A 15,866-nucleotide genomic window follows, 5' to 3' on the forward strand; every position below is an offset into this window, starting at 1 on the left:
CCATATATGGATTGTTCCTGTATTCTATCAGTCTCTCCTGATGGGAGTTCACATGCAAAGTCGGTAGCTATTGGCTAGTCTGTTATCTGTTCTTCGTGCACAATCAGAACAATACCCTTGTGTCCTCTCTCTGTCTCTCTCCACAAATGCAACATACTGGTAGGCTTCACTGTGTCCTAAGTCTCTTAGCAACTGCACATCCACCTTATATGAAAAACGTACTCAGCTGTAAACAAATGTTATCCGATACCTTCGCTCCTGCTCCTGATCTGCTGAACGCTTCTGGAGGAAATCTCGCACCCATAGCGACTTCATTCATTACAGATTCATGCTATCCTCCTTCCAGTCCTCCCTATTCCTTGCCAAACAGGACTATTATACCCAATTGACTAATTCTCTCGGCTCCAACCCTCGTCGTCTCTTCGCCACCCTTAACTCCCTCCTCAAAGTGCCCTCCACTCCCACCCCCCTCACTCTCTCCTCAATCACTGGCTGACTACTTCTGCGACAAGGTGCAGAAGATCAACCTCAAATTCACTACCAAGCCACTTCTTCCTCTTCACCCTTTAACCCACTCCCTCAACCAACCAACCCAGGCCGCCTCCTCCTCTTTTCCTAATATCACCGAGGAGGAAACCGCCCACCTTCTTTCCTCCTCGAAATGCACCACTTGTCCCTCTGATCCCATCCCCACTAACTTAAAAAACACCATCTCTCCTACTGTCACCCCCCCATCTGTCATATCCTCAACCTCTCTCTCTCCACTGCAACTGTCCCTGACTCCTTCAAGCATGCTGTAGTCACACCACTACTCAAAAAACCATCACTAGACCCTACCTGCCCTTCCAACTACCGCCCCATCTCCCTCCTACCCTTCCTCTCCAAGATACTTGAACGCACCGTTCACAGCCGCTGCCTTGATTTTCTCTCCTCTCATGCCATCCTCGATCCGCTTCAATCCGGTTTTCGCCCTCTACACTCGACAGAAACGGCACTCACTAAAGTCTGTAATGACTTGTTCCTTGCCAAATCCAAAGGTCACTACTCCATCCTCATCCTCCTCGACTTATCCGCCGCTTTTGACACTGTCAATCATAATTTACTTCTTGCTACACTATCCTCATTTGGGTTCCAGGGCTCTGTCCTCTCCTGGTTCTCCTCTTATCTCTCCCACCGTACCTTCAGAGTACACTCTCATGGATCTTCCTCCACCCCCATCCCGCTCTCTGTTGGAGTTCCTCAGGGATCTGTCCTTGGATCCCTTCTTTTTTTCAATCTACATCTCTTCCCTGGGCTCGCTGATCTTATCTCATGGTTTATTTATTTATTTTTTTGTAACACTTATACCCCACACTTTCCCACTTATTAGCAGGTTCAATGCGGCTTATATAATATAACAGGTTTACAAGATAACACAGATTGGATAACAGCTGTAATATAGTGTATGAAGAGGTGGACAACAAAATATGGATGAGTAAGATGGGTAAGGGAGGAAGAAGGTCGAGGTAGGGAGTGGGAAGAGGGTGTATATTGGGATAGTGTGTTGTTGATTAAGGAATAATGTATAATGAGGGTTGGAAGAGGGATGAATTCAGAAAGGATTAAGTAGGAAAGCATATTTCTGGTTCTGTCATATAGTCTGATCCGGGAAGCACAGATAGACTCGGTCTATGTTTCGGCCTGCGCCTTCATCAGGAGTCCAGGCGAAAAGTCAAAGGGAAGCAAAATGCCTCTAAAATTACTGGTACAGAACATAGAATGAGGCTGTCAGGAATCCAGGACTGACTTTAATATTCTTCCTGGAATTAGATAACTTGTCACAGTTCTGAAAGCATAGCTATGCTCGCTACAATAGAGGGCACCCGCCAGAAAAAAAAATAGAGATGACATTTGTCTTCAGGCCCCTCCTTTTGTTCGTTAACAGTTTGTCCCTCTGCTACCCTCTCGCTTCTCAGTGGCCCCAATATCATCTTTATGCTGACGACACCCAGCTTTATCTCTCCACACCAGACATCACTGCAGAAACCCAGGCCAAAGTATTGGCCTGCTTATCTGACATTGCTGCCTGGATGTCCAACCGCCACCTGAAACTGAACATGGCCAAGACCGAGCTCATTGTCTTTCCACCCAAACCCACTTCTCCTCTTCCTCCACTCTCTATTTCAGTCGATAACACCCTCATCCTCCCCGTCTATTCTGCCTGCAACCTCAGTCATCTTCGACTCCTCCCTCTCCTTCTCTGCGCATATCCAGCAGATAGCCAAGACCTGTCGCTTCTTCCTTTATAGCATCAGCAAAATTCGCCCTTTCCTCTCTGAGCACACCACCCGAACTCTCATCCACTCTCTCATTACCTCTCGCCTTGACTACTGCAACCTACTCCTCACTGGCCTCCCACTTAACCATCCATCCCCCCTTCAATCCGTTCAGAACTCTGCTGCACGTCTTATCTTCCACCTAGACCGATATACTCATATCATCCCTCTCCTCAAGTCACTTCACTGGCTTCCAATCAGGTACCACATACAGTTCAAACGTCTCCTACTAACCTACAAATGCACTCAATCTGCAGCCCCCTCACTACCTCTCTACCCATAACCTCTGCTCATAGGACAAATCCCTCCTCTCAGTACCCTTCTCCACCACCGCCAACTCCAGACTCCACCCTTTCTGCCTCGCCTCACCCTATGCGTGGAATAAACTCCCTGAGCCCATACGCCAAGCCTCCTCCCTACCCATCTTCAAATCCTTTCTGAAAGCCCACCTCTTCAATGTCTCTTTCGGCACCTAACCATTGTACCTGTATCCAGGAAATCTAGACTGCCTCAGTCTTTATTGACTGCACTTTTTGTCCTTTAGATTGTAAGCTCCTTTGAGCAGGGACTGTCCTCCTTTGTTAATTGTACAGCGCTGCGCAACCCTGGTAGCGCTTTAGAAATGTTAAATAGTAGTGGTAGAAGTTCTCAGCTCCTGAGAAAGCAATGATTGTTACACAAGACGCTGAGTTAGTAGGCTAACATGTGAGAACCAAACTGACAGTACAGGCCTTAGGCCTAGCCCTTAGAACAGGCCAAGCATAGGAAGGCATATACATTTCCCTTTTGAAATGCTGAATAGCGAGTAGCATGAAGCCTTTCACACACAAGGAGCACAGATAGTGCTGGCAAACATGAAGGACTGGGTTCTTCAGAGCCATTACTGGAAGTGCCTCGGAGAGAAAAGGTCACAAGGGATGATTGTGCTAAAAAGCTAATGATTAAAACAAAAAATAGAATTTAAGGACAAAAATGGGGTCCAGGAGAGAAAGATATGTGTAAGGGGAAACATAAGGCAATGATATGGTATCTTGAGTACAAGTGGGCAATTAACAATTAAAACTATGGTGGTATATGTCTTACACAAGGACAGAAACCTGAAAAACAACTATCAACAGAAAAAAAAACAAAAGGATGAGCAGATATACACTAAATTAATAAATTGCAACATGTAGTATCAAAATTTCTAAAGCCACTTAGCATAAGTAGCGGCCTGCAAACTAGGAGTGAAAAAGAAACTGCAGCAAGATCAGTGTTAGAAAACAAAATTTCAACAGAAATAGAAAATCAAGCAGGCATAGAAAATCAAGTGGGCAAGTGTTCAGATATCAGAAGTAGTCCCCGGAACATATAGGTATAAGTATGTGGAACAGTGCCAGAAAAGATCCATAAAAGGAAAAACAGGACAAATAGAATTAAAATAAATAGTTAACATGCATAGCAGCAGCAGAAACCATATGAAACCAAGCAGATAGATTAAGAAGAGAAACAAAGGGTGGGGAGTGAGCAACAAGAATAGGAGAAAAACAAAGAGTTGGAAGAATAAAAAAACAAAGTCATCATTATGGCAAAAGTCCAAAATGCAAAGTCTGTCTCAAGTTCCAGACAAAACAGTAGGTGAAGGGCGAAGATCAGATAGATGGTTCCAGGAAGAATCTCCTCCAAGGAAAGATGATGTTGGGATAAGAGTCCAAATGCAAAAGTGTCCAGATTAGACAGGAGCAGTGTCATGTGGATTAGATGGTAAGGCCTCCATTTCGACCCTATATTCTCACTTGGGTTTGTATATTCTTCACCGGGTTTGAGACGAGGGTTCCTATTGAAGCACCTCCCCTGTGCAGCCGGGCTTACCCTTGCGAGAAGTTGGTCTAGTCTGGTTGCTTATTCTCAGCACCTGGTCTGTTATCCTCTTGCAGTGCGATACAGCCGTGGGGGCACTCAGGAGTACCCAGTATGGACCCTGCCAGTGAGATGCAGCCCAATTTTCCCTCTTGATGACCTTGATAAGGACCCAGTCTGCCGCTTGGTCCTTGCCGAGCTCAGTAGGTTCAGGATCTGTGAACACCAGTGACCAACAACAGAAAATGAAAAACAGGATGGAGGCGGTAAAGGGATGGCCCCCCCCCCCCAGTGGGTTTGTGTGTGAACAATTTCAAACAGCTCAAAACTATCACCCCTTGCCTAAAGAAAAACCAAGGGCACCACTGTCTATCAAGGATCTTATATGAGATCAGCCAAAAGTGTACCAATTCTCCAGTATTAGGTCTAGGTAATGGTATGCTTCCCCGTTCATGTTTAAGTAGACCAATCCCATAGAGGTCAATTATTTCTAAAATAAGAGTCCCTGGGCCTGTGGTCCAAGTGTCAAGTAAAGGTTCACACAATATAGAAAACCTGAGAGAAGGACTTCAGGCAATATTATCATCAGGACCAGGGTCCCAACTCAAAGCAGACATGAAAGGGTTAAAATGTTATAACAGTTCTTTCACAAATAGTGGAGTAATACAGAATGTAAATCCTCTTTTGATCAACAAAACTGTTGCAAACAAGGCAGTGAGAATAATGACAAACAATGAAATAAATGAAAACTCTAGAACCATAAATCCCCAATCATCCAGTATGAAGTATGGCTGAGTCAAGTTTTGTAGCAGATTTCAGATATCTGAATCAGGAAGTATGATTTTGCAGCTTTACAGCCGCGGCTGACAAGGCCTCAATTTGCTTCCAAGTTATGTGTGTAAACTGATCTGAAATGACAATAGACAGAGAAATATCTTTGTTAGGTAATGTTGTCTTAAGATAAGTTGCCAGCGATTTCTACATACCACCTGACAAACAGAAATTTACACTATTGGGAAAATACAGTATTGGGATAACTAGTATGCTGTGAATATTTTTGTTACCATCCCTCTTGTGGCATGCCTGATCCAAGAAGGGTACTTCTTTATCTATCTGTAAAACAGTCATGTAAAGGGACAGTTAGTGTATCTATTATGGGCTGCAGACTTACAAATGGCTGATCTGCCCAGAAGGAAGACAGCAGCCAGAGGGCATATACAGAAAAATAGAAGCAAAAACATGTGGAAACATATGAGTGTACAGCTAGTAAGCAGACAGGAAGCATTATAACTAAAAATGGAACAGAAATTACATAAAAGCAAAAATCCTGCAATCAGAGCAATAGTGTAATCACTGAGGTAGAGTTCAACAGTTCATCCAGTAAATGGAGCAGGTCTTTAATCACACAAATGAGTCCAAAAATTCTCCTTCCAGTAATGCAGCTGTAGGTGTCACTGTAGATGTCACTGTTTATAGACTAGTCTCGCAGCATGCTTCAAAAGGATGCCAACTCAGAGTAAATAAGGGTGCTTTGAAGAAAGACAATAATACATGTAAACAGAGCAGAGCAATAAGGACTTAATAGTTGTTCATAGACATGAGGTCATAAAGGTCAGAGTTCCTAACAAGTGAAACAGTCTACTTAATGTCTATCCAGTTCTTAAACAAAATGGCATTAGCAGAAAATGGCATGAGCACAAAAATATTCTCAGGTTTGATACTTTATGCAAATGTAATTGAAGTTAATTTGGAATAAAAAAATACAAAAGAGTATACCATATACATTTCCCTGTATAAACAGTACAACATCCGTCTACACCTCCATTCACGTGCTCTATCTAATCAACGTGCAGTGTTCTTTCTAGATATTGTGTCATGTGACTTTCCAACAATGTATTCAACTGGCAGCAAACAACTTTGACAATGTCTCATTCATTAAGTGGAACATCCCTATAAGCTTTCACAGAATTACCCAAAAAGGAATGGGAATTTTTCATCCATCGATACTGCAATTAAACTTCCTGCAATGCAAAACATAACTGTAAATCATTATTATGGTAGTAGCTCCCTCTAGTGGCTAAAATAAGGAAAAACCAGCAGTTATTAGGAGAAAAAGTTTCAAAAAAAGTGATAAAGTTTGCACTCAGATAATGGTAGCACATTATCTCTATTGTAGATGAGCTAAATTTAAACAAATTACTTCAGGATCTAAAAGCACATGAACTGGCAGTTACCTAGGGTACAGAACATACAGAAGCATAATACTATCATGTGAATTAAACACTTTTAATATTGCAGTAGACAAACGTTTTTATTGTAACAAAATTTAAAGAGAAGGGAACTTAAACCAATTGGGGCAAACTAGGTGCTGTGGTTGTGCTGAGGCAGTATAAAACATTGTGTGGCAAGGTACACAAAATATGTTAACTTCTTCTTAATCGAAACATTCATATAGATTTATTTTGTGTGTGAGGCAGTGTCTCTTGAATCTCAGCTACGTAAGGTAGAGTGATACAGATATTAATGAAGTAAACACTTTAAGTATAACAGGAACTGCAGCACAAAGTTTAAAAAGATTTATCATGTGGACACAACAGAAAAATACAGGCAGGAACCTTACAATAAATCTCACAGTTAATGTCAAAATCCAAAAGTGAATGTGAAGTGTGGAAACCAATGTAAGAAAAATCAGCTTGAAGAAAAATCCTGATGAGGCACAAACAAGGTAAAATTAGTTGCATACAGTCTTAGGAGGAGGAATGAAACCAGCTGGAAATAAGAAAATTGCTTTACAAAAATTAGCATGCCATCAGAAATATAAGAGTGTAAGAATTAGCAACATGTAAACTCTGTCAGGTGTACTGTGGGCGGTGCCACTGTGATCCATGATATCAACTTAGACAGGGTTGCACAAAGCCCTTTGTCATCCCAATACATTTTTAAAATAGGTATCCGACACTTTCAGCTTTAAGAAAGCTGTCTCATACAAAGAATCTGGCTTTAATGTATGAGTATAGTATGTGGTACAATAAGATGGGCCATTTGGAATTGGATCCAGACTGTAGAAATAAATGAATGAGTTTACAGCCTTTGTTACATATGCGCCACATACCATGGAGGATTCAAAAGAATTAATGAAAACAAGGCAATTATCAGAAGAACATGGCTAAATATGCTCCCTAAAAGAAAGCATAAACTGGAAAAAATCATCAGTACATAATTTCAGCGAAGACTAGTACTGGCAGTGGTCACATAGTGAGGGTTCAAATGATGTAATGTCCTGCTTGTACTGTAAGGTGTCAATGAAGGTGAAAGGACAATTTTACGAACATGAAAAAAAAATAACTGGAAACAAAAAATCAATTAAACAGAGTAGGACAATGAGGGCCTCTGTTTAGGCCCCAAGTAACAATTCACATAATGTGTGCACAATTGCTTAACTGGGTAATGAGATATGTTACCAACAAGCCTCTGCTTAAAAATCATTAAACAGACACATGTCATTAATTTGCACGTTTGAAAATCGAATACTGATGTGACTATTATTCCCTTTTTTTTTGTCTCATTAATGACATGTGGCTAGTTGTAAGGAAGGGGAAAAAGTTTTAAAACAGTAACTTGTGAGGGCAATTTAAACAAATAAGAGCAAACTTAGGCAGTTGCCTAGAAAAGCACTGTAAGAACACAAAATATTGTGCTGTAAGGTATGTAAAAAAGCTTCTTAACAACAATTCCTGTTTTTGTTTTTATATACGGCTTACAGTCAAATTTTAGTATACAGAAATAAGACTACATTACAAAAATTAGGGTTCCAATTTTAGTATATGTGCTGCCGAATAGCAGTGTAAGTGAAACGGAGGGCACCTAAACATTTATCAGTTCTCCTGCGATGAAATAAACTGCATAAAGACAGATGAACAATTGAAAGTCAAGGAATTAAGAGGTTATAATTTAGATTATGCTATAGAAATTCAATAGTGGACATGATTTTACAATGGTTCTTGTAGTATAGCAGCACCTACATTCTTTGCTATAATAGTGTCAGAGGATAAAGGAATTAATTTTGCATCATCAATCTAATAAAATTGAGCTGTAAAAATATCAGACAAAAAAGAGCCTATAATTTGGAAATTAAAAATTGCATTGCATTTTAAATAATCCTCTGTTTTCTGAATCAGGGCCGTTGAAACAGAAAGCAGTTGGATTTATATGTAAAATGCAATTAAGGAAAAACAGTGTATTGAAAGGAAAACTCCCACATTAAAAAAACTGGCCAGTCTGCACTCATGCACACACACAGTGATGACTGACAGCAACAGAAAGAGGAAAGAAAAAAAAAAGAAACGTTGCTTGAAATAACAGCACAACCTCTGCTAGAACTTTAGGAAAGAAAAAAAAAGTGCGGCTATCTTTTATGCAAGTGAATCAAGTAACACAGACTGCAACAAAAAAAAAAATCCTTTTTTTTTTTTTCTACTAAATGAGAACGTCTCGCTGTCTACAAAACCACTCCAACACACTTTTTTTTCTCTCACTGCTGTCAGGTTCTCAGGTTCAGAGCCCGCGGGGCCGGGCTCTGGAGCAAACGTGAGCCCTTGGGCTGCTGACGAGGAGCGACAGCAGCAGGCAAAACCCACCAACCAACACTGGGTAAGCACACCGGCAGGGACTGCAGGCACTGCCCAGCGAACCGGAACACCTGGACTGGAATCCCCCGGACTGGAGGACACAGGACTGGAACACTGGACTGCAATCCCCCGGACTGGAACACACACCGGACCGGAACACACTGGACTGGAGCACACCAGACTGGAACACACACCGGACTGGAGCACACTGGACTGGTCCCCCGGACTGGAGGACACAGGACTGGAACACGGGACTGGAGCACGCTGGACTGGTCCGCACAGCTTCACCTGTGCTTAGCTACTAAGCCCCCCAGGAGTTGAGCTTCTGGGTTCGAGTAGCCGACAGGACTTACTGGATACCGGGTGACATAGGGACCAGGACTGGAAACAGAAGAGCTCCTAACCCTAAACTGATCTACGTGCTCCCAAGCCCTAAACCAGCAGGAGTGTTCCTAACCGTAAACTGACAAAAGGACTTCCTAAGCCCTATACTAAACAGGAGCTCCTAATCCCTGCTCAAGAAAGGGACTTCCTAAGCCCTAGACTAACAGAGCAGGGAACTAAACACAAAGCTAACACAGGTGCTACTAAGCACCAAGCTACAAGCAGAGCTTTACACTAATAAGCTAAACACAGAACTAACCAGCTACCTAAGCACTGCTCTAGCAAGCTAGATACAACTAACAAGGTGCTTCCTAAGCACTACTCTGGCAAGCAACCAGAAGAGCTCCTAGCACTAAAAGGGAAGACAGGGGAGCCACAAGGAAAAAGCAGTGAAGCTAACACATAAGCCAAAAGTGATTCTAAATCACCAAACACCAACAGCAAAGACTGCAATGCTCCCAATAGCACAATCCCAGAAGTACTTCTAACAGCAAACTCTGCAGTGTTCCTAACAACACCAAACCCTGAAGTACTTCTATCAACAACAGAGCTTCCAAAGCCCTACACACAGCAATGCTTCCAAAACCAAGAGGGAAAAGCAGGGGAGCTAAACACACAGTCACCAGTGCACACTGCACTAACACTAACCTGGACCTTAGCAAAAGCAAGCAGGGAAACTAGACACAACGTCAGAAGTGCACACTGCACCACCCTACCTAAAGCAAACACCACTGTTGCAAAGGCCCTGAAGGAAACAAGACCACTTCCTTATCAAGGCCCTCCCTGATGATGTCACACTCCCTAGACCTAGGCAAAAGCACACTGACCCAGAGAGGCCCAACCCACACCAATGCAAAACCGTGAAACACTTGAAGCCAGTACACCCAAATAGAGTTAGAGCAACTCAGACTACCCACACAGGTGCAGTATAATGAAACAATTAGAGCCCTGCTGCTGGAAGCTGCAAGCACAGAGAGACAGAGCCAGCTCAGAAAGGACAGAGAAAGAAACAGAAGCCAGCTAAGAAGCTGACCCCCAGGAAAGAGGTAAGTTTGAGAGGGGTTCAGACCCCAATCATAACAACTGCATTCCAAAGCAAACAGTAACAAAATGCTATGACAAGCTGTTAACCCTTTCACAAATAGCCAAGTACAAGGGAAGAACAGTACTTAAGCAAACTACAGATACTGAGTTGTTATCCTGCTCCAACGTTAATAAATCATTTCACAAAAGGTTTCTGCAATAAAGAATTAGTGGTTCGCACAAATTAAAATATACAATCTAGCTCCTGCTGTCAATGAAAGCAATTGATAACTAACAATTAACATCCCCCATGAAAATAAAAAAAATAATACTTACAGACGTCTTGAAACAAAATTCCAGACCTGCACCCCTTGTGCAGCCGACGCGTCCACACCCAGCTCACCGGCACTTATGCTAGTGACTGCAGCCACCACCTAGCCCTTTACATTGAGATTCTTCAACCCTGCAGGCTCTTCACTCACAGTCCAGCTGCAGAAATAGCTCAAATTTCTTTCTCTTTTTTTTCCTGGTTTTTTTTTCTCTCTCTTTTTTAATAGTTTAGAGGGCTATTAAAGCTAAGTACATGGCAATCAGTCCCTGTTCGGGCGCCAAAATGTGTCTTTCTGTCCTTTAGCCCCCACAGGGAGAGAAAGCACTAAAGCCCCAACAGCTGGAAAAATAAGAAAGAGAACTTAGGCGCATCCAGTAAATTACCTTTATTAGCATCTCACAGAGCCAAAAATACAAAACATTAGTTCTTTTCAGTGCTCTGGGGTGTAATTTATCCCACCAACTTGTCAGTTTGGCTCAGTACGTCTTTCACTTCCTTTGCATAGTCACCTTTGAAAACCTTGATTATTTACGATTTCATTGTGTTATGACTCTGATAGTGTTCCGTTCTTCTTAAAAAGATCCTCTTGTACTATTCAGTTCTTAGAATGTAATATAGTCAGCCCTCTGAGTTTTGACTTTAAATGCCTGATTTTACGTTGGTTATTTGAAATAAACAAAAATCCAATAAGTGTTGAGAGAAAAAGTCAATTAGGTGGATGATTGAATGTCTGATGTACTTTAAGTGGAATTTAAGCATGCAGTTTTGTCTCTGAAGTTTACCACATTTGTAAGCAAAAAATCAGATGAGATTGAAAAATTGAACATAAGCTCAGTACATGCCATTGAATACATTTTCAGTCCATAAGGGAAAATATGCACGAGTTGAGTGACTCCTGTTTTCTTTGGGGGCCCTTTTACTAAAGCTTAGCGTGCACAGACATCAGTGCACTACATGCTACGTGTCAAATTTTATACGTGTTGGCCATGTGGCACTTAGTGCATGCTAATGTATGTTATTGCATGCTAAACTTTATTAAAGTGCCCCTTAGGAGCAATAAGTCTCAAACAGCTTACCTGGTTCAAGTATATGCTACTTCAGTAACTTGTATTGATAATCTCTTGATCCTGAGCCTTATGTTTGACACTGAATTGTCCAGTGGCTATGGATTTAATAAATTGGGAAAGCACTGTGATGTGCCAAAACATCAGTGTTGAGTGTCTTTATATTATTTCACAGTCGGAATGTCAGAAAAATGTTTTGAGTAGCCATTAATGGGGGTGGGGGGAGGGAGGGAGTTTAAAATATCACACAGATATTCACAGAAGTTTAAAAAGTTAGAAAAATATTTGGCTATATGATTAAATTGGTACAAAACAAATCAAGCAGAAATGCTGCATGATTATTTTGTACTCTTAAGATTGTAAGCACAAGTTTATGAAACCCATTTTTTAATATGAGTATTTGTCCTGTTTATTTAAGTTCACTATTGTATGGAATTTAGGAGTTACGATATATACCTATCTATAACTCAATCTCATCTATAAATTGAGGACAGTTTTGGGACTTAAAATGGCCCAAATTGTGTGACCTTTGTATAAATCAAGGCAACACACAGCCAAATTATTACCCCCCCCCCCCAGCCAACAGTTCTTTCTCCTTGACAAACACTACTACTACTATTTAGCATTTCTATAGCGCTACAAGGCATACACAGCGCTGCACAAACATAGAAGAAAGACAGTCCCTGCTCAAAGAGCTTACAATCTAATAGACAAAAAATAAATAAACACATACTTCTTCTTGCCTCACTCATACCCCTCCCCAGCTAGCATGTCCTCCTTCCTGCCTCACTCACAACCCACCCCACAGATCCAGCATGCCCTCTCTGCTGGACCTCTCCCCTCCCCCCAAAAGCACGTCTCCTTTGTTGTTCCCATACAGCACCAGCATTGCAATGGTATACCTAGGCCATCTGAGGTCTGCTTTGAAGCATTTCCTCTGACTTGTCCCACCCCCTCTGACTCTGCTTCCTGTTTCCACACAGGTAGGACAGGTCTGAAGGAGCACTCCATAGCAGACCTCGGAAGCCTAGGTGTAGTGCTACAGTGCTGGTGTTGTATAAAAGATAGATTTGAAGGTACATGGTGGGGGTGAGGATTGAGAATTCCAAACTGCAGCTGGCACTGATGGGTGTGAAGGGGGGGATTAATTTTCTTAGCGCTATGGGGTTATCTTATCTACTGGTAACACCTGTCTTTTTGCATGCATTTTTCAACACCAATTTCTCGACTTGTAGTCGAGTATATATGGTATATCTCTACACCTCTTTGGGTATCAGTTAATTAGATTTTAAAAAAAAATACTTAGAAATGGTATTTCTAATGCTACATTATATATGGTGTGCATATCTGTTTAAGTAAATAATGCTGGTGCACCACGTACTTCATCTGTATTGGAAGTAAAGTAATCAGGAATTTTTGTTACTTTACAGATAATTAGATATAAATTCAATATTAATGTCTTGTTTTAGGAGCATGCCAAGTAACTACATGTACATCATCCCCCCCAAGTATATATATTTGATACTGAAAAATTGCTGGATCAGTGGGGAAATGTCCACTTTAAATCAAGAAGGACATGCAAATGTATGCTTCAGTTGCGGGTTGAGTGCTTACTTTCTGTGGTTCTGTTGAAGCAACTGATTTTTCTGGAAATAAAGACGGAACTACTCAAAGCAATTGAATGTCATAAAGCATGAGATGACTCTGTTGTGTGTGCTATAGTATTGTAGGCTTGTGTTAGTCTCTGTGGAATTGGCGGGGCTGAGGTTTCACTGTTGAGAATGATGCTTGTGTTATACATAACTGGTACTATTATGGTGTTCCTGATGTCTGTAGAACACATCAGAGGGGAGTGCCTTTGGGAAATGCTGTTCCACAGGCCTTTGGGATAGTGAGAATTTCCTTGTCACCTTAGCATTCTGTCAAGTGTGCGAGTGAGGAGTTAAATGATAAGGGAAAAAATGAGGTCAGGGTCAACCCTGAAAGGGATGGGCAATGGAAATTAGTCATCATCTCAGGTCCTGTGCTACTGTAGTAATTCTGCCCCTATTAATGCTCATATAGAACCAGGCAGATCTGTGTTCTGGGTCTCTGCATACCAGGATATTCCTGAATCAGGACAAAAGTAATTTAGGATAAAAGAGCACTGTCCATTATCATCCGTGTTCTTATACCTGAGGGTATGATAAAATGTTGTTTTCTTATATAGTGTTTGATATAATTATTTTTTTTCCTGGTTTTCTTTTCTATTCTCTTTAGTTGTTTGGTAATATTTGGTTATCCATGGCTAGTCTGGTGATTTTCATGCAGCTGCGTTACCTATTCCATGAGGTTCAGCGTAGAATACGTCGCCATAAAAACTACCTACGTGTAGTTGGAAATATGGAAGCTAGGTATGTACTGGAGATTTATGACGGTGGTACTGCAAGGCAGAGGGAAAAATTTTAATGGCTGTTTTAAAAAAAATCTAAGTCAAGTTTCACCTTAAAACTATACATGAGTTTCTAATGAAATGTGGATCATGTCTACTTCTGTTTCTCCGAGGATAAGCAGGATGATTATTCACACAGATGGGTGTCATCATTGACGGAGCCCTTATGTGGAGACACTTCAAGAAGCCTTTGGAAGGGATGCACCATGCATGTATGCGCAGGTTCCCACCCACCATAACCACATGGGACCAGTCATTTTTTAGTCTTCCTCAAAGACTAAAGTCATTCTTTAGCTCTCCCCTCAGTGTGTCAAGAGTTTTTAAATTTTATATTAGAGTCAAACTGTTTTTGTTTTGCCTTCCAGGCACTCTTGTGTCGGGTAAGTCACATGGCAAGTCTCCTGCTTCCCTTTGAGGGACAGGTTTTTTTTCAGCACTTTTAAGTTTCCTTTTATTTTGCTGTGGCTCACTAGGCCCTGTTAGGCCTTGAGCCCTCTGGCTGGGCTCTCTTTGTCAAAATCAAGTCATTCTGATTTTACCTTGGCTATCTTCTAACCATGGCCCAAAGACCCATGCATTACCTGTCATGTGGTCATCGAGGCTGAGGCTCAGAGGGGTGTTGGAGTCGACACCTGTCAGCAGCAAAACAGCAGACTAATGATAATAGAAAAGGTCCAAAATTCACCACATAAATACTTAAAAGCCCAACATGTTTCGCCCTCACAAGGGCTGCGTCAGGGGCTGTTAACAAGAAAGAAAGAAAAAAAAAACACCCAGAACAAAACTATTAATAGATACATAAAAAAACATGTTAATATAAATTTTAAAAAACGTATAAATGCAAAGAAATACAATAAATAAGTGAATAATGAAATCATAAACCAAAGTCAAAAGCGTGTATATAGTAATAAAAGCAATGTGGAAATCTAAATGACAGCCTCTGAAAACATGCTTCCATGACATCCCACAGATCAATCCAGAGATTTGTGGGTTATGTCACCTTACTATCAGGTGGAGGTAGAACAGCAGAGCTCTGCCATATAGCACCCAATGCAACAGTCTGACTTCCAGTATTCTCTCTGTCTAGCAGGTGGGCAAACATACCCTGTGGGTCTCTGGATTGGTGCTGGCTCCTGACCTTTGGTGGTCAGTTGAGCGCTGGGGTTGAAAGTCCTTAGGCGGGCTTTCGGATATTCCTGGTGGCGCCAGGTTCCTTCCCTTATCCTCCTCTCTCCTCATGGTGATTCTCTGCATCTTGTTTATGGAAATCTCTTGCCTCAGTTAAAAAAAAAAAAAAAAAAGGCATTCTGGTTTTCCAGGCATTTGCCTTTTCTTTGAGGCTGGCTCGATGTGAGCTCTTTTTTGGGAGATCCAGAGAGTGTCTGGTCTAATTAATCCCTTCTTACAGCACCTTCGTCATTTGGCTCTGTTTTTCTTCAGCAGGCGTGGAGTAAGTACAAAAAAAAAAGTCCTGCCTTGGTAGCTCCAGCTGTGCTAGTGATGCATTGCTCCCGATGTGGGAACCAGAGAGCAGTTTCAGCGGGTGGCAAATCTTGTCCATGGGCTTCCCCGTTTTCTTTCCTGGTATCTGTTGGGCACAGGCCCAAAAGTTTTGGTGCAGGGTGGGTTTTGGCATGCTCTGCTGCACTAGTGTTTTCCTGCGGTTCAGCGGCCGCCATGTTGGAGGCGCCAGAGCATGTGCCCCTCCCAGAGTAGAGTTTACCGCGAGCAGAGGAGGCCACATCTGGCCGCAGTGATTCTCTCCCGAGTTTGGGTTCCTTGTGTGCACCGCACTTCTCTTGTAGTGGCCACAGCCGGGACAGCCTTCTTTTTTTGGGGGGGGGCCCTGGG

At 41.9% G+C, this 15,866-nt stretch overlaps 1 protein-coding gene across 3 annotated transcripts in view; it reads left to right on the forward strand.

Moving 5' to 3' along the window:
• Nucleotides 1–15,866, forward strand: part of AMFR (autocrine motility factor receptor) — a 501,372-nt gene that overhangs the window by 185,956 nt on the left and 299,550 nt on the right. For all 3 annotated transcript variants that reach the window (XM_030203707.1, XM_030203708.1, XM_030203706.1), the window contains one exon: nucleotides 13,844–13,977. In XM_030203707.1, the coding sequence (XP_030059567.1) occupies nucleotides 13,844–13,977 (134 nt within the window). The remainder of the gene's footprint in view (nucleotides 1–13,843; nucleotides 13,978–15,866) is intronic.

Source organism: Microcaecilia unicolor, chromosome 5 (genome assembly GCF_901765095.1).
Source record: "Microcaecilia unicolor chromosome 5, aMicUni1.1, whole genome shotgun sequence".
Classification (NCBI taxonomy): domain Eukaryota; kingdom Metazoa; phylum Chordata; class Amphibia; order Gymnophiona; family Siphonopidae; genus Microcaecilia; species Microcaecilia unicolor.